The sequence below is a fragment of the Berghia stephanieae genome, chromosome 5 (assembly GCF_034508935.2).
Source record: "Berghia stephanieae isolate SIO BIC M18660-M18661 chromosome 5, UCSD_Bste_1.3, whole genome shotgun sequence".
Taxonomy (NCBI): Eukaryota; Metazoa; Mollusca; class Gastropoda; order Nudibranchia; family Aeolidiidae; genus Berghia; species Berghia stephanieae.
The window spans coordinates 53,781,698-53,800,037 of record NC_088364.1 but is presented as its reverse complement, the minus strand read 5'-3'; the positions used below and the strand labels follow the sequence as shown (position 1 = coordinate 53,800,037).

General features: G+C 34.3%; 2 protein-coding genes across 7 annotated transcripts in view; one reads left to right on the top strand and one right to left on the bottom strand.

Moving 5' to 3' along the window:
• The window catches only part of LOC144973197 (zinc finger protein ubi-d4 B-like), a 34,126-nt gene extending 28,354 nt beyond the window's left edge, over positions 1-5,772 (bottom strand). For all 6 annotated transcript variants that reach the window (XM_078915344.1, XM_078915345.1, XM_078915346.1 and 3 more), the window contains exons 1-2: positions 5,666-5,772; positions 4,571-4,734 (exon numbers count right to left, since the gene is read on the bottom strand). In XM_078915344.1, the coding sequence (XP_078771470.1) occupies positions 4,571-4,734; positions 5,666-5,754 (253 nt within the window). In that variant the 5' untranslated portion in view covers positions 5,755-5,772. The remainder of the gene's footprint in view (positions 1-4,570; positions 4,735-5,665) is intronic.
• Positions 5,773-8,107: 2,335 nt separating this feature from the next.
• On the top strand, positions 8,108-17,466 carry LOC144973196 (uncharacterized). The gene is made up of 4 exons (XM_078915343.1): positions 8,108-8,280; positions 10,678-10,776; positions 13,577-13,607; positions 15,319-17,466. Exons 2-4 carry the CDS (start codon positions 10,691-10,693, stop codon positions 16,099-16,101), a joined length of 900 nt encoding a protein of 299 aa, XP_078771469.1. The 5' UTR covers positions 8,108-8,280; positions 10,678-10,690; the 3' UTR covers positions 16,102-17,466.
• Positions 17,467-18,340: the final 874 nt, after the last annotated feature.

The following is an 18,340-nucleotide window of genomic DNA, read 5'->3' as shown; positions in this document are numbered from 1 at the left end:
CTCATCAATCAAATAGTGCAAGAATCTGTGAACAATAAATTTAAAATGAAGCCTACTGTAAGGGAATGATAATAGTACAATTTTTAAAGAAAAACAGCACTGTTTTACACCAGGACATCAAAATTTATATGAAGAGGAAAATGTACAAAATGCACATTTGACTGGTAATCAAGAGGTCTGAGTTTTGATCCACAGCCCTGGACCACTGTTTTTTATGGGGAATTTTTTTGTGGTAAATTTCTCCTGCGTTTTTCTTTCTGCTTTGTCTGGCACTGTTTTATACAAATACAAATCTTTTCACTTGTTATATTCTATTCCTTAGACCCCTACTCAGATCAAAATAACAACCCCAACACCCCTGACTACATTACCCTTTGTTCTGAGTTTAAGAACATAAGCAAGCCGAACTGGGCTTTTATGTTCTGTATCATTCTATTTCACCCAGTTTCAACCCGTAGACATTTAAAATCCCAGCCCGTAGACATTCTAACTTCTCGTCAGGGCAAAAGTGGATACTTAATAGTATTAGAGTACTGAAAATATTGAGGACTTGGTATTAGTGTCCGTTATTAATCTTTCATATATTGACACTGTATATGGAGATTAGATTAAATGCAAAGTTGTGCTTTCGGCTTTGGAATTAATTTGCGTGTTGTAAAGCCGCCAAATTCCATCCCGTCTATACAATTACCTCGTTTACTGCCAATTTGATAGCGCATTGAATTCTCCATGAATTAAATCTATCATTATGTTATACAGCTAGTCTAGTCAAGACGGTACAACTCATAACAAAATTTTCTGAAGTTAAAGGACAGGTTCAAATAAATGAATTTTTTTTTGCTAAATTCAAGCCATTATTGATGACACTCACTGAATTATCAAGATTATAATATTTTTTTAAAAAACTGCTTCTTAAGAGATACAAAACTTTGATGTCTTTTGTGCTGCTTATACTATTATGACTAATTTAATATTTTTTACAAATTAAATACTAGTCATTTAAAACAAATAGTTACTGAGTGCTAACCCACTATCATAGATTGAAAAAAAAAAATGTAATAAAGGCAAAACACACACACAAATACACACACAAAACAAACAAACAAAAGAAGAAAAAAAAAGAAAACAAACAAACAATCCCCCCCCCAAAAAAAAAACAAAAAAAACAAAACAAAACAAACAAACCAAAACAAAGAAAACCTGACGAATCTTCCTCTGTGCCCAGCCAACCCAAACTCTCGAGCAGGCATTTGAATGGGATACTTGCCAATAGGAGAACACGAAAATAGTTCCTAATAAGAAATCAATCACCATTCTGGAATAAAAATCATATCCCAGAAGAAAGAAAGAAACAAAAAAAAACCCACGAAATTAACACATACACAAACACACACATACAACAAACACAAATAACTGATTATTTGAGTCACAAACAGAGGAGGTGGGGTTTGTCAAAAATTTAAGACGATATGGATATATATCATGTAATTACGTGGATTCGAATCTAGCTCAGTAACAACAAAAACGGAATATTGCCCAGCTTTAGTGTGAAGGACGAATAGTGCAAGCAACACTATTTGTCCTTAAGTGCGGCAATGACGGTTGATAACATTCGACCTTAAGGACGAATAGGGCTACCCAAAAATAAAATAAGAATACAAAATGTGATTGGTTAATGATATCATGCTGTGACATAAAATATAAATGTGGTCAGTTGTGAAATCTCAGTCGATGTTATTGTTGCAGATTTGATGAGAACACTTTATGAACAGTCAGCTGAGGAGGATACTGCACCATTGGAACCAGTTTCCAGCCATGCCAATTTTACAGATATCAAGACCCTACTCTGTTTTGCAATAACATCCTAAGGGCTCTTCTTTATTTTATGTCATTGCTAGCACTGAAGACAGAGGGTCTTAAAAAATTATTCTTGGCCTTCAGAAACAGAACGACTTTTAAAAGATAAATTAAATGAAAAATCAGCTTTTAAATTATCCCTTGTTATTATCTTGCATTTTCTATAGATTTCCTTTTCATTTATTGGAAGGACTGATATAGTGACATTTTACCGCAGTCCCATCCTCCACTGTATTTCTTATATTTTCTATCTGCTTTGTCGGTACTGTTTTATACACAATTTTTTCAATGTTTATCTCTATGATGATCCAGCAACACATATTTACATTAAGGTTTATAAATGTTTACCAACAAAAAAAAATTAAATTTAAGCAAAAATTTATTTTCTTGGGTTAAATATCATTTTTTTTAAACCACAAAAAATATTATGGTCATATGTGACCCTCCGCCTCGAAACGGTATTAAGTCGGATTTTTCAATTTTGGGTTTTTGGTACCCAATCATAGCTTATTTTATGCTTTAAAATTTGATACCAAATTTATACAATTCTGATCATTCATTGCCGAGATATGACCGTTTGAAGTAGGGGGAGTGTGAAAACCAAATTTTGAGAAAATCGACTTTGAAGTGAGGCACCGTTTTCACGCACAGTCAAATCAATGGGCAAAGATAACTCCTTAGATACGGGCATCGAAAATTTGACGAGAATAGTGAAATTTGGCATGAGCTTAGATTATACATCTAATAATGTACATACAAATTTTTGAAACAATCCAATAATTACTTTTGTAGTTATTCATTATTATGTAAGATGTTCTTAAACAAATAAAACACTGGAAAAAAATGCCGACAATTGCTCACTTTTTCAAGAATTTTTGATATTTGAATAAAGAATCAATGAAATAATGTATTATTAATGTGATATTAATGTGAAATTTTTGTCTTATTTAATAGAGAAAATACGATTTCAAAATGCCAAAAGTTAAAGAAAATGCCAAAAGTTAAAGAAGGTTTTATAATTTGAAAGTACAGTTTTGAAACTACGTGAAGCCGGGTGGGCAGGGAGAGAATTATCAAGAAAGAGGATTACACACACACACACACACACACATGTGTGTGAGAGAGAGAGAGAGAGAAAGAAAGAAAGAGAGAGATATAGAGAGAAAGAGGAGTGAGAGGGGGAGGGGAGAGAGACTGCTTGTGCATTAAGAGGACGCGAGGGAAATAGAATAAAGATTGAAACCGGTATAATTGTATGTGTCTGTGTGTGTATGTGTGTGAAAGAAACAAAAGGGAGACGGAGAGAGTGAGGTAGACATGAAGAAAGGGATGGAGGCGGAGCAAAGAATTGTAGGGATAGTTTAAAGAAAGCATTTTGTTACAAAATAAGTCATAGTCAATCAACTGGAAACATATTGACCAATGAGATTGCAATTAAAGAAATGGGCTGGTCAAATCAATCATTGCATTGTTTCCATTTTGAGTCAGATGACAGCTTGAGGAGGAGGGATGGGGCTTATTGTGTAGTGACTTACATGAAAACATGTTATTGAATCTCTCAAGTTGTCCTTAGCGTTCACCCACATTGTTCATTGTCTAAAAAGACCCCCCCCCCTCCTCCTTTCTTTCAGTATACAAAGAAAGCACGACAAAACGTACATCCATCTCTCTCTCTCTCTCTCTGTTTGTCTCTCTCCCCTCTTCATCTATCTATCTATCTATCTACTATCTATCTACTATCTATCTACTATCTATCTATCTATCTATCTATCTATCTATCTATCTATCTATCTATCTATCTATTTATCCATTTATAGGTTTGTCTTTCTGTCTGTTTATCTATCCATCCATTTCATTTTTTAGTTACACATATTTCCAACGGGAGTTCATCAATTGTTGAAGGTTCTATTTATTGTTCTGCTTTTGTACTTAAAATTAAATGTTTATCCTACAACAATCTCTGTAAGTGTAAGATTAGGCAACTGTTGTCCTATTAAGTCTTAGCATGTCCTATAATTTCATAAATAAAAAAAGAGGGACAAAGGAGGACCATCACCTCGATGCAGCTAGACAAAGAGATAATAGCACGTGGTGTGTATCAAAATGCACAAACACACACATATGTAACACACGCATGCTGACGTCATGAAGCATCGCCCGAGCATTATGGTCTACAGCCACAGCGCATGTGATGAGCGTTGACCAATCAGAATCATTCATTTGTAAGGTTGTCAGGGAAAAACCTAGACTTGTTTACAGTTTTTAAAGTTCATTATTGGTTGAACCATGAAATTGTGAAAAGAGTCATGCTTTCTCTGAGATAGATAAAGACACGCCCTTTGCTGTGATATGTTACATCTTATAGGTGGAGAAAAAGACTCGTATTACTAAGCCTTGGAAAGGGTGGCTCTCTGAGAGAAAGTCAACTCTCGTTTTGAATGTGTCACTGATAGTTGCATTTTTAAACTTGAAATTTATATAACTTATCGTCATTGTTTATGTTGAATATTATGTTTTCATGTAGAAAAATGATTGTAGTTTCTGAAACAACCAAAAACTGAAATTTGATAATTTTGACCATTTCCACTTTAAAACCGGTTTTCTTCGTTTTCCAAATCCCGACGTAATACCACTTCGAGGCGGAGGGTCACATATATGATAAAAGTAAGTGAATAAAAGTAAGAAAAACTATTGCTTCACTATTGTAACCTACCTGGTTGCCTATGTCTGTAGGGGTGGAATAATTTTGTGTGTCTCTGTGCAACACCCGTCTGTGAATCTAAAAAAGGGAGCCTCATCTTCCTTTCCATTGCCATTCTTGTATTGAAACTGGCAGTCTGCTCCATGGCATCCATGTAACGCTGCTCACTTGTAAAGCTGGAAAAAAAAAACCCCAAAAAACAAGATAAAATACAAGGATATTAAGATCACGCATAACAAAGTGGCTCAAAATGGTTTTGTGATTTTATGTCAGTTTTTCAAGTTTTGGGGTCATTGCATCAAGACAGTTTATCTTTATATCTGAAAACTTAATTTATAAAATTCTTATCTTCCATTGTGCAAAAAATATGAGACTTGGCTTATGTTTATTTGTTTCATTTAGTATTTAGATGAGTGAATGTGGTTTCTTAAAAGTGCAAAAAAGCCCCAACGGCACCTTGAAAACAGATTTAAGCCTCCACGATTTCGCGAGGAATGAATCATGAAAAAAATTTACGATAAAATTTCAAACAAGAATCATGAAAAAAAATTTACGATAAAATTTCAAACACTACTTTTGAAATTCATCAAGGATTGTCTCGTACCGAATGTTTTTTGATAGAAAACAAATGCATCTTCAAATCTAAACTGCTTTTGACGGTAAGCGGTAAGTTTAAAAAAAAAAATTTCTGTCCAAACGAATGATTGAAAAGAATAAAGAAGCTAAATATTGGTAACCCCGGCGCAGCTCTCTAATCTAGGGCTCTGACTCTGAATCTGAAACTGAAAGTGAAAGTATGTGGGTTGTAGGCTTTTTGTAAAGTTGGTCCCTTTGCCTTTAGTTCTTAGATATTTACTTTTCTCACAGTAGATCTCAAAAATGGCATATTTTGCACACTGCGAAAGAGTGTACTTTTACAGTCTGATCTGGCTGACTAATATGATGACAAAGAGAGGCAGAGCCAGAAGAAAGACTCGAGAAGAAAAACAACATAAATAAAAGAGGTATTCCGCGACCAGCGGATCGAATCTGGATAGACCAATACGCACGTAAAAAATATAACAATTTAATTTAAAAATCGATTGATATTTAATAAGCAAGGCGAACCATTGTAAAATGACTGCATTATCAGGTGTAGAAGTAGAAGCTGAAACTGAAGTAGATGGAGCTGGCAAAGCAGTAGCGGCGTTCGCCATTTTTGATGTGTAAAGGGATGCCAGTTAATTTTGCAAAACAAGTCATAGAAAAAATGCCAAATGGTCTGAAAAAAAAAAGCCAAACTTTATCATTTTTATTTTTATCCCGCATAAAACTGGAAATAAATTGAATCTTAATTTTTTTTGTATCGCTGTCATGAATTAGTGTAACCCAAAGCTAGATGTGCTTAATGGGCCAATAGAATAGGGAGTAAATGTGGCATGTAAAAGATACAACACAAAGTAAACAACGTTTCGGAGGGTGGGAGACCAAGAAAGAAGAGCGACGCCATTATTAACCTGTCCTCCACACATGATAGTTGTATCCAGGATTCAATAGTCTGATTTCATGTCGCCCAGCAACGGCGGCCATCGTGGTTCTAAACCAAGAAAATCAGTACTTTTTATTATTCATGCTGGCTAGAACTTTTCATATGTCTTGTGATCAGAATGTGTAAAAGTCAAAACATGATCAGATTTATAATGTTTTTTTTCCTCTGGATACGCTTTTATGCTCGTCGGAGAAAGATTTCATAAGAGTGTCCGCCATTGTTCCGATAGTTTAGAGCCAGTTACTAAGTTACCATGCGTAATTACGAGGGAAGTGACGTCATGACTGTTGAAGCGTATTAGCGCTAATTCTCACTTAAGTTTAATTTCTCTTTTTTTGAGAACAATTCAATTTTTTCTCGATCTCTTTTGTTCATTTAGGTCAACGGTGTAATGTTTTTGTTTACATCTTCCTTGGTCCCTCCCCTCCCCCTTTTCCCCTCCTGGTTGCAAAACTAACTTCACTATGTAAAATATAATATTGATAGTATGCGCGTGGCTAAGAAGCTCACAACAGTGCCATCCGGAAGTATAACAGACCAACACACAAAACTCCGTGTAACCATGAACTTTTATAGTCTGGATAATACAGTAAAGTGAGAATTAGACATAAACGTGGATGGCAAAAAAAAAAAACCAAACAAAACAATAACAAAGACCTGAGTGGCGTCAACTTAGCTCTATCTATATTATCTTTTCACGTTTACCAAAAGAAAGATAGAAACGTTGTTTACTCCGTGTTGTATCTGTTATATTATATATCACATTTACACCCTTTATTTTACTTTCCATAAATTAGTGTCTTGAATCTTTTTAAATTTGCCATGTCTTGACAGTTGAAGGGTAAAAATGAGTAAAATTGTGCGTTCAAATGTCAGAGCAATTTTTCCGTGGCATTGCAAACACCAACCTGACAATCATATAATTTTCTTCTTTCTTCTTCTTTTTTCTCTTTCGAAAAATTAAAAAAAACTTCCACCGATAATCCTAGATTTACGTGATATAATTTTGTGAGAACCAAGGAATTTACCGTTTAATTCTATGGTGAGAACTAATCATTAAAATATTGGCAAAAGGCAATAACAAAAAGCTGATTGACGTAATTTCGTTCCATGTTGATGATGATGATGACAATGATAATAATAATAATAATAATAATAATAATAATAATAAATAATAATAATAATAATAATAATAATAATAATAATAATAATAGTAATAATAATGATTATAATAATAATAATAATATTAATAATAATAATAATAATAATAAATAATAATAATAATAATAATAATAATAATAAAATATAATAATAATAATAATAATAATAATAATAATAACAATAATGATGATGATAATAAAATAATAATAATAATAATAATAATAATAATAATAATAATAATAATAATAATAATAATAATATAATAATATAATAATAATAATAATAATAATAATAATAATAATAATAATAATAATAATAATAATAATAATATATAATAATAATATATATGATGATGATAGATGATGATGATGATGATGATGATGATGATGATGATGATGATGATGATGATGATGAGTGTGTGATGATGATGATGAGATAATAATAATAATAATAATAATAATAATAATAATAATAATAATAATAATAATAATAATAATAATAATAATAATAATAATAATAAAAGGACAAGTGAATTCATTGGAGATCTTGTTTTCCGTGTGTCCATTGTTGGCACTTATTTTGTTAACCGTACTAGACTCGACTCAATGTGAATGAGTACCTAGCAGTGCATACAAAACGACCCCAAATTGCTGATGTGTGCTGTATGAAATAGAAATTTGATTATATTTAGCCATGAAAGAGGAGAAATGCACTCTATAAATGAGCGAATTCATACCTCTTCTATTTCATTCAGCTATATACATTTGTGTCGTTCGCACATGGATGGTCTTTCACTATATTTTTTTCATCGTCACTTTCGATAATTATTCAACAGAGTGATTATTTCCGGTTTTGCTTTTGAGGTAAACATTGGGTCGAGTGAGCATCGAAAACAAGATCTCATTCATTCTGATTCATCATCAATTTCCAAACTGGCCTTTTAAAGTCACTACTACCAGTCACGGTATATTGAATGAATAGCCCAACTCTTGATTATGTTAGAGTTGAGCACTGACTCCTCATATTTTTAAAGGTGATAATGAATTATTTGAACTGTAGCTTAAATTAAGTTAAATTTGTGGTGTGTAGGCCGTGGAAACGGAAAGCCGCAGTGTGTGGGCGTGGGCTCGGGGATTCACAATTACAATAGATCTGAGTTAGAGTTAAAGTAACAAAAGAGTTTCTTCATTGTTTTGTTTAACTCTGAGTACAAAGACAAAGGGTGAGTTAAATAACACAAATGCAAAAGTACAGAATCCTATTTTGCTCCTGTAAATCATGTGCAAAAGAAGAAAGTGTTAAGTGTTAGGCTGTCATTATTCATTTATTCCCAGACGCCTGTCTGGGGATAATGAAAATTCGTTATCCCCAGACAGGTGTCTGGGGATAACAATTCGGAATGCAAATGTTTTTATTGGATCACAAATTTTCCATGGCTATCATCAATTTGAAGTTTGCGATTACCGCCTTATCTTCACAGGGCTTTTACTAAAATGTATGGTGAGTTTTTTAATTTTTAATACAAATGATATATTAGGAAAAAAATCGAAACCTTGACTCCATGGTGCTATGGAGAAGATGTCGCTATAATGGATTTTAACTGGTAGTTTTTCTTCCTTTTCGTTATTTGCAGTAGTTCTGCAAACTAATATGTTTTCATTTATTATTTGCAGTAGTGGTTTGTTTTATTGTTTGCAATAGTTTATTAGTTCAGCATTGTTATTTGCAGTAGTACTGCTTGTAGACAGAGCATTCATAACAATAAGAAATAAAATGTATACTGTATTGTTTATGAGGATGATGCTGTTAGAAATTGTGATGATGATGTGTTTGTGGTTACTGTAGTTGTGATAGTAATGATGATAATGTGGTTGTATTTGTGGTGATAGTGATGATGATGATGTTGAGGTAGTTGCAGTATTGATGATTGTAATGATGATGGTAATGAGGTTGTGGCTGTAGAAGTAGGATTAGTGGTAATATATGGTGGTTGTGGTCGTGTATTTAATGATGATTATTTGTTTGTTGGTGTAGTGGTGATGGTGATAGTCGTTAGTGAAGATAATAATGTGGTCGTAATGGTTATATAGTTGTGGTAGTAAAGATGGTGATGATTTGGTGGTGGTGGTTATATTGTGATAGTAAAGATAGTGATGATGCTTTGATGGTTGGAGTCGTGGTGGTAATGATGGTGATGTAGTGGTTGTAGTAGCGGTGGAGGAGGATGATAATGCTGATATGTGATGGTGGTGGTGGCTGTTGTAGTATTGATAATGTTGTGGTGGTAGCTGTGGTAGTGGTTGTAGTGATGATGATATGGTGGTGGTGGTTGTGGTAGATTATTGATGATAACTTTTATTTGCAGGAATACTGATATATGAGCACTGGAGAGAGAGAGAGGTGGAGGATTTTCTGGAACCTATTTTAACATACTGTAAATAAAATAATAAAACAAGGATTATTCATAAAATAGAAAAGAGATAAGTTCTAATAGATATCAAGATGTGATCGAATGATCGGAAAAAGACGTGGGTAAATTTCCATGGATTGCTGTAAAAAAAATAAACCCAATCTAGTCAAGTTTCAGACTTGAAGGAAGAATTGAAACATTCAAAATCTCAATTCTCAGTCCACTAAATGTTGCAATCAACTTAAAGCCATTTGACAACACCACCATTTTGAACAGAAAAGACAGTGATGAGATAAGTGTGAGGAAAGAAATGGTTGTCAGGTCAAGAGAATGTCTCTACTATTGCAAATAGCAATTTCATATCGGAAATGTTATTTGCAGTACTATTGCAAATAGACAGTCCATTTGTTTGTATGGCACCACTTTGGATTAATGATGCAAAATTGATGGGGTGAGGGGATGTTCTACTTAATTTCTACTCTTCCTGGTTTTCATTCTTTTCCCTTTTCAGGTCAAAAAAAAAAATTCGACTGCACTCAGGATTGATCTCATTCCCTTTGCACGTGAAACAAGTGCTATATCAACTGAGCTATAGGGACCTATAACTAACAAGAGCCAAACCCCCAATTAACAATCAATGCTGATTTTTGGCCATGTGTTTTATGTATCTAGAGTTTTGTGTATTTACCAGGATAACTGATAGGTTAAACCATAATTCTGCTGTGGCTGATGAACTGTCACGATCGTATGGCGATAAGATTATCATCCTGTGTCTTTCCTATCTCTGTCAAGCAGGTGTTAGAAAAGCAAGTATGCATAAGAAAAGACAAGGTATTAAGATTGACGAATTTGATTATTAAAAACTGTTTCATTTGAAAAACAGGCACTGTTGTCATGTGAAAACTACACTACTACTACTGATACTACTACTAGCACTACTACTACTACTAAAACTACTTATGCTACTGCTACTATCATAACAAGGATTTTCTTGGTCTTTCTCTCTTATATTTTTTTTAGGATAATAATAAAAATGAATCGTAAGAGGTCCCATGATGATTTAGACGATGCTGATGAATGTCTTCCCATTTCCAAAAGGATCAACTCTTTACACCTTGAGTAAGTATTTAATAATATTTTAGATATACAGTAGAATTACTTTAAACAGAAATTTTGGGGACCTTCTAAACCATTTCGGTTTAAAGACATTTTGGTTTAAAGCAAGTTCCCGTTTTGCAATGTTTTTCAAGGGTAGTAACTATTTAAGGAATTTGCTCATTTAATCGTATCATGGGTTTCCCGTTAAATGGAGTTGTTGAATAAATGCCGTCTTCGTAACCATTAAAAAATTTATCTATTTATTTTTTTTTTTATTTTGTGTGTTTTAAAAATATTTTTGGGGTTTTTGTTTTCAATTCAAAATTGTTGAAAGAGTTGAGTTTGGGATGCCGTGTATTTTACATATCTCCGTCTTGATCAACTTTTTTTTCATCGACTTCACATAGTATTTTGATTTTAAACTCCAACGTGTAAGCATAGTGCTTTCTTTTAGACATCTTTTAGTAAAATGCAAAGCTAAAATAAGATCGAAAGTTCTTGTGCGATAATTGATAATGAATGATGCGCAGCTACTCCGAGGTGAAATGGAAATGAAAAGGCGTATCAATGCTAAGCTGTCTACTACACATCTCTCTTTTGTTGAAAAGCCATTAGGTTCAAAGGCCTAATTACATAGAACCTTCCCCCCCCCCCTCCCTCACACACACACACATTTAAACTAAGTGGAAATGAAATGGCATGTCAATGGTAAGTTGTCTACCACCCCCCTCCTTATTGTCGTGTTGAAAATCCAGTCAGTTCCAACGCATCAACACACGAGCGAGAACATCTCGCTTGCGTGATTCTACATCCCAACTCCCCCTCTTTCCTCATTTTTCGCCTGCCAGTCACCCGCTGTCTTCTTTTTCCAGTCTGTGCGATTGTGGTGTTGGCCAAGCCCAAGTGCAGTGATTGAAGTGTTTGCCTACCCCCCAACCCACCCATCACCCTCATCTTATACTTACGCTCTTTGTTTAATATCCCCGGGCATTATTACATGTGGCCTCCTTCCCGAATTTTTGAAGAAAAATAGAGAGAGAAAAAAGGAAGGTGCTCTCAAATTGTTTCGGTTTAAAGAAAGTCCTGCTTAGAAGTCTTTCGGTTCATCGTAAGAATTAGTACAAAGATAATGAAGAAACTAGTACAATTTATTAAATTCTTTGCGGTTTAAGGTATTTTTCGGTTTAGCTTCTTTCGGTTTAAAGTAATTTTACTGTATATCAGTTCAGGGGCTAGGTAGCTGGAGACACATCAGGAACAGTGGAAAGACCAGCAAAATGAATATAATTCTTCTTCTTCTTCTTCTTCTTCTTCTTCTTCTTCTTCTTCTTCTTCTTCTTCTTCTTCTTCTTCTTCTTCTTCTTCTTCTTCTTCTTCTTCTTCTTCTTCTTCTTCTTCTTCTTCTTCTTCTTCTTCTTCTTCTTCTTCTTCTTCTTCTTCTTCTTCTTCTTCTTCTTTTTCTTCTTCTTCTTCTTATTCATAACTGATTGACTTTTTAGATACTTTAATTCCATCTGCCCCTAAATACTGAAAAAAATGCATATTGTAATCTTTTTAATTTAGCTATTATGACAGCAGTGCATTCATGGGTGCCAGTTTTCCGGTTCATGCCAGAATTCCGGTTTCGCGATATCTCAAAGTCAAATACCTCCAGTTTCAGTGTTTTGAGTAAAATAAATAAATTTTTTAAAAAATGTTGAGGAAGTACCTCTGGTATTCTCTGTCTCTCTCTGTTCTTTGGCTCCCCTAGAGAGAGACGACTGCGCTGTGAGTATTTCACTATGTATTATAAGTTTTAAAATCAAATTAATTTCCTCTTTGTGTCAATATGTTTGCTGTGTAATCATTTCATAATGGTATAAAAACAGTGATGAAATAAGAGTAAAGTTTAGGCCACATTTTCAGTAGGAACATTTTCAGGTTTGGCAAAGAGCCGAGATTTTAGTTTCAGGTTTCAGCACTTCTTCCTGCTGGCACCCATGAGTGCATTTTAAAGGTCTCAATATTGTTCAATTATTTAATGGTAGCACATACATTTTCCCCAAAATGTCTTACAACTGATAACTAAATGGAAACAAAGGGAGATTTAATTTAGCATAACATTCACCATATGTTCTCAAACACTTTTTAATGGGTTCCCAAGCGAAAGGCGATGCCATAACTTGGGACAGACAGGGTACCGTTGAGGTGCTATTACATATTTCTTTTAATAGAAACAGATGTTACCGGCAGGTTACTCATTTAACACTTTGGTGTTATATATATATATATGTATACATTGTCGCCATAGATTCTCAACTTTGTGTTTATACATTTTTATGCATGCCACGTCTGTAAACGAATTTCCATTTTTTTTTTTATGGATAAAGTATATATTATTATTATTATTATTATTATTATTATTATTTTTATTATTATTATTATTATTATTATTATTATTATTATTATTATTATTATTATTATTATTATTATTATTATTATTATTATTATTATTGGTGTGGTGAGAAAATGTAAGTAACCACCTAATCCAAGGGCTCAACTTTGCTTTGCTATAGCGGGACTCTAACCTAGGACTTACATGTCACAAGCAGATTGTTATATTACCAGACCATAAAGCTGCAGTGAATGAGTATTTCTTAACACATTGGTTTGCTCTGGGGACAATGTCCATATTGGAGTTAAAATGGGCGGTCCAGATTAATGTTGGTATTTGAGCCTTTTTATACCCTTATTTCCTGATGAACTGATTTACTACCTATGAATGCATGAACCTGCGTGGCTGTTATATGTAATTATCTTTTCTTTTTTATGTCTTCAACAGAGGAAAAGCTCATGGAATCTGTCAAAGACAGGTAATGATCATACTGACAGACTTTTCCGTAATTAAAATTAAAAATGGAGCTACTCAAATGTCTTCGTCTTCCTCTCGTGTTCAGTGTTTGTGTTGTGTGATGTAAGCGAGGATTCACAGCATAAAATGCTTACCCTTGTGAAGAATATAGGAATTGTCTTAACTATCAGGAGGCTGTGTGGGGAAATGGTAGCACGTCTGACTGGTAATCAGAAGGTCTGAAGTTCGATCCCCAGTCGAGGATGAGCGACTTTTTGGGATGCTTTTTTATTTTTTTACTTTCTTGCTTTGTTTGGCACTGTTTCATTTTCATACACACTTGCTCAAATCTTCTATAACAAATGTAGTTATGTTTGTTTTGTTTTGTTTTTAAGGGTTTTACGGCGCTTGCAACACATTTAGGTTATATCAGCGCCAGTAAATAGGAAGAAAATGGGATAGTAAAAAGTTCTAGAATTACAATTGAAGCATCCAAGAGAAAGTAAGACATAGGGGAATTGGGAACAAATAGGGATCAGATGTAGATTCCAAGAGCATATCACCAATTTACTTAGTTTGAGATCACCTATAGGTCTCATCCAGACACAAGAACAAAATCCAACAAAGAGGAACACACTCAAATGCTTACATTATACATTAAAAAATAACAAATATACTAATACATAACAGAGATGATTTACAAGGAAAAAAAATATCATCTCCCAAAACAATAACTATGCATTTGACTGTTTCCCTCCCAGCCAGGACTCCGACCAGGGCCAGGAAAAAAAACTAAGTAATCTCATTCCAAGACAAAGACAGAAAGCGTGTTGGAAAACAGATATAAGGGGATAGAAGACACAGTGTGTACCTCCCTGCCCGCTATGGGAGGTCAGGATCCCCTCCCAGAAATGTAGTTATGATTAAGTCTTACCACCCTTTAATTTGGTAATATGTTGCAGTTCAGCCATTTGCCAGTATTTGTGAGTAACAAATGATAAACGAGAGTGCAGGTAATGTTGCAATAGTTGATTTGCTTTTGACAATGGCATGCTGTGTTGATTAAAATTGTATAATGTATTGTGGATAATTGTGGATTAGGATTCATGGATCCTTAATTCAGTTGGCCTCTTTTCGAGTTATGGATTTCCTGACAATTCAATATGAATGTGAAGTTATGATTATGAATTAGGGTAACACATTCTCTTTCATCCATCATCATGACTACACACATATAAAGTTAAATGTAGCGAAGAATGGAAAATAAAATTCTGGACAAACAGATAAAAGGATGCTCTATATTGCAATATAATAAATATATAGCCACTGCAAAAGATATGTTGGGTTTTAATAGATTGTTCCACTAGAGTTCACCAGTGGAAGTAGTTAATTGGAACGCCGCATGATTGGAATAATTTCTTTGCAACTGTACTGTTCCAATTAAGTGGCTTGCACTGTAATAATAATGATGATAATGATAATAATAATTCAAATAATATAAATACAAAATAATGATGATGATAATAATAATAATAGTAATAATAATAATAAATGATAAGGATAATGATGATTACAATATTGGTAATGATGTAATACTAGTACAGGATTTTTGTGATTCTATGTGTAGAGAGGTTGACACCGAGCATTCTTTCAAGCGTCATTAATGCTAACATTTTTTATTATTCATCATGTTTGTTAAAGACAATAAAAATGTATATTTTTATAATTTTCAGTATCACCAAGTAAATGGGCTCCCCAACAACAACAACAATCCAGAGGCATTTATATCAACCCTTACTCCTGATGGAGTTGGGGTGTCTTCTCATCCATTTCTGAATCATCAACAGCAGAATAACACATCCTTGAGTTACCACAACAACCAAACCGGAGATAAACTACAATCTCTTTCTTCCATCCCTACTGACTATAACTACAACATTGCCAGTACCTCAAATATGATCCGCCATCCAGCCCATTCATATTCGCATTCTCAGCAATCCTCATCATGTAACACATATCTAGGTGCATCAAATGAAATGATATCAAGGGACCCTATCATGTTAAACACCAGTGACAGTGTTCACAATTCAGACAATACCCATCAGTCATTTCCTTGTAATGATAACCAACTTCATCATCACAATCACCAACATCTCAATAGTATCTCACATCAGCAGCAACAAAACCTGCTCTCTGTTTATCCATCACAGTCAGCTGATCCGTTTGTCAACAGCCGTATCCCAATGTCTTCTTGTCCTGATGTCAGCCTAGTCAACAGTCATTATGCAACTACTCATGCTGACATAAGTCATCATTCTAACCCTGTTGCAGCCACAAATCTTGGTCATGGGCGAGTACATGAGCCTTTGTTGGAGGATGATCTGCCTAACGGACCATACGATCCTGAGTTAGGGATGGCAGAAAATCCCCACTACTACAACAACAACAAACTCTTGTATGAGGCTCATCTTTCACGTTTGCAAAGGGTTGTGCCGGATTACCAGTTGCATTCATGAATATTATTTACAAAATCTATTATTTATTTGTCTACTTTTTACTAGTTTTTAACAGGCTCTCATTAGTCATAAATGACTTTATTGCCATTACTATTAGAGTCCACTCCAGATAATCGCAACACCTTGGGATCAGCGAAAATATTGTGATTAACTAAAGTTGAGTTTCCTGCCCACTTTTGCAACATTTTCCCTCTGAATTTACAGAGGACAGTTTTCCTTTCTCTTGCTATCTTTCCTCTGCTCAGCTCAGTTCTCTTGAAGCAGTGGCCATTATTGCGATTTAGATTTAATGATCTCCTGGCACTCTTTTCAATGCTTCACTATTTTTATAATATTCTTGAAATCTGACCAGGAGATCCCATGCTTTTCGGCAAGTTGTGTTTGAGATGGATTAGGAGACGAATTGGGCTCACAGATGGTTTGAATTTTATTTTCTGTAACATGATATTGTTCCTCTTGTTAGGGGAAGCCATGGTTTCTCAGTCTTCATGTTTTTTTCCAAGCTGCGGTATCTTTTGGTTGATTTCTTCAGATACAATGATGGGAGACTGTTCTCACCACTTTTTGCTGTGAGTTTTTATTGCAATTTTGAATTAACCACTAATCAGTTTCATACTATATATGGTAAACTGAAACCAGTGTTGTAAACATTTTTCTTAGTCCACTGCAGAATGAGCAATTTGATTGAAATAAAAACCATATGGCAGTCCTTTTTATAGATTTTGACAAGCAAAAGCTTTGATGCTAGCGGACATCTTATTAACATTGGATTAACTTTTAGAGATTTTGTTCTCGAAATTTGTAAGAGTCAAAGAGATTAGCTCTGATGAGAGACAATAAGCTCTCACCAACCACATTGGTCACAATGCACAGTTGTCAATCTCAAAACAAGGGTATCACTCATTCTCTCCTTACAACTGTCATTGTCTATCTGTTGTCTAGACTATGCCCAGCCCCCTCACCTCCTATCTAATGGTCACAAATGACCTCCACTAACCCATACTGCAAATCTCAAATCATCATCATTGCCTTTTTTCACCCTGGGTCAGGGTTTATAGGCCACAGACAAACAGTTTCCATCCTTTTCTATCCTGAGCTAACTTTTTAATCTCATACCAGGTCTTACCACTTCTGTGTATATCAGCTTCTTTAATTCTTCTCCATGTTCCTCGTGGCCTTCCCCTTGATCTTCTGCCCTGAGGGTTCCAGTCCAATACTTTCTTTGTCACAAATAGAGTGGTGATAATGTTCATTGTCTACCTGTTGCCCAGCCCATTCACCTACAGATGACCACACAAACCTATACTGCAAAGCCCTGCCCTCTGATAGAGTGTGAGACACTACTGTAGCATTAAACTTCACCCACTCTCGCTTCTTCAACCTTTCATGATTTCAACCATATTGAAATTTAACATGAGATTTTGTTTCACTGATTTCTTGAATTTACCACTTTTTGAGGTCGAAAATTTGTTGCAATTAACCAATGTTTTCCATTTTTTGGGAAATGTTGTGATTAAGTGAGTTGCGATTATCTGGATTATTTGTATGTTTTTACATGACAAAAGTTTAAATTTCTCACACTCTTCAAATGTTTCCTTTTGTTGATGCTTACACCTCAATATATAGGGTGCAAGAAAGAAAACCTGGAACCGCTTTTTTAATATGAAACAGAAATAAGAAACATTCAAAATTTTACAAGCAATAAGAGCAAGATGTAACATTAATACTTGCCAAGTTTAATCAAAGATCCTTTTATTGGTTAAGACTATGCTGATTATACCAACGTTGTTCCGAACCCACAATGTCAGCTTGTGCCTTGTTTTTAGCACTGTAGTGTTACTGATGTGGGAAGTTGCCTCATCTCTTCAAATGACTGATCGAAATAAAGTCTGGAATAAGGCTTTCTTCTAACAGTGCAACAGTAACAGTGTTACAAAATTTTCAGTACAAAGCTGACTTTATTTTCGATTTATTTCTAAAGATGAATGACCTCTGATGAGTCCTGACTTGACCCAATGGGTTACAGGATTAGGTCATTGATGTCCACCATGGTTGATAAGGGTTGTACCTTTTACACAGAAACAGAGTTAAAATAATCAATTCAGAATGCTTAGGATCAAATTCGAGACATTAGAAAATCAATTGGATTATGGGCAAATTGTCATAAAATCAAAATTTGAGAATTATGTCACAAATCTTTGATATATTATTATTATAATAATAATAATACTAATAATAA

What these genes read in the sequence shown, in the direction of transcription:
- LOC144973196 (XM_078915343.1), top strand. Translation starts at nt 10,691, where the DNA reads ATGAATCGTAAGAGGTCCCATGATGATTTAGACGATGCTGATGAATGT. An exon ending in ATCAACTCTTTACACCTTGA is followed by an intron (nt 10,777 to 13,576) that starts GTAAGTATTTAA and finishes TGTCTTCAACAG; the next exon opens with AGGAAAAGCTCATGGAATCT. An exon ending in ATGGAATCTGTCAAAGACAG is followed by an intron (nt 13,608 to 15,318) that starts GTAATGATCATA and finishes TATAATTTTCAG; the next exon opens with TATCACCAAGTAAATGGGCT.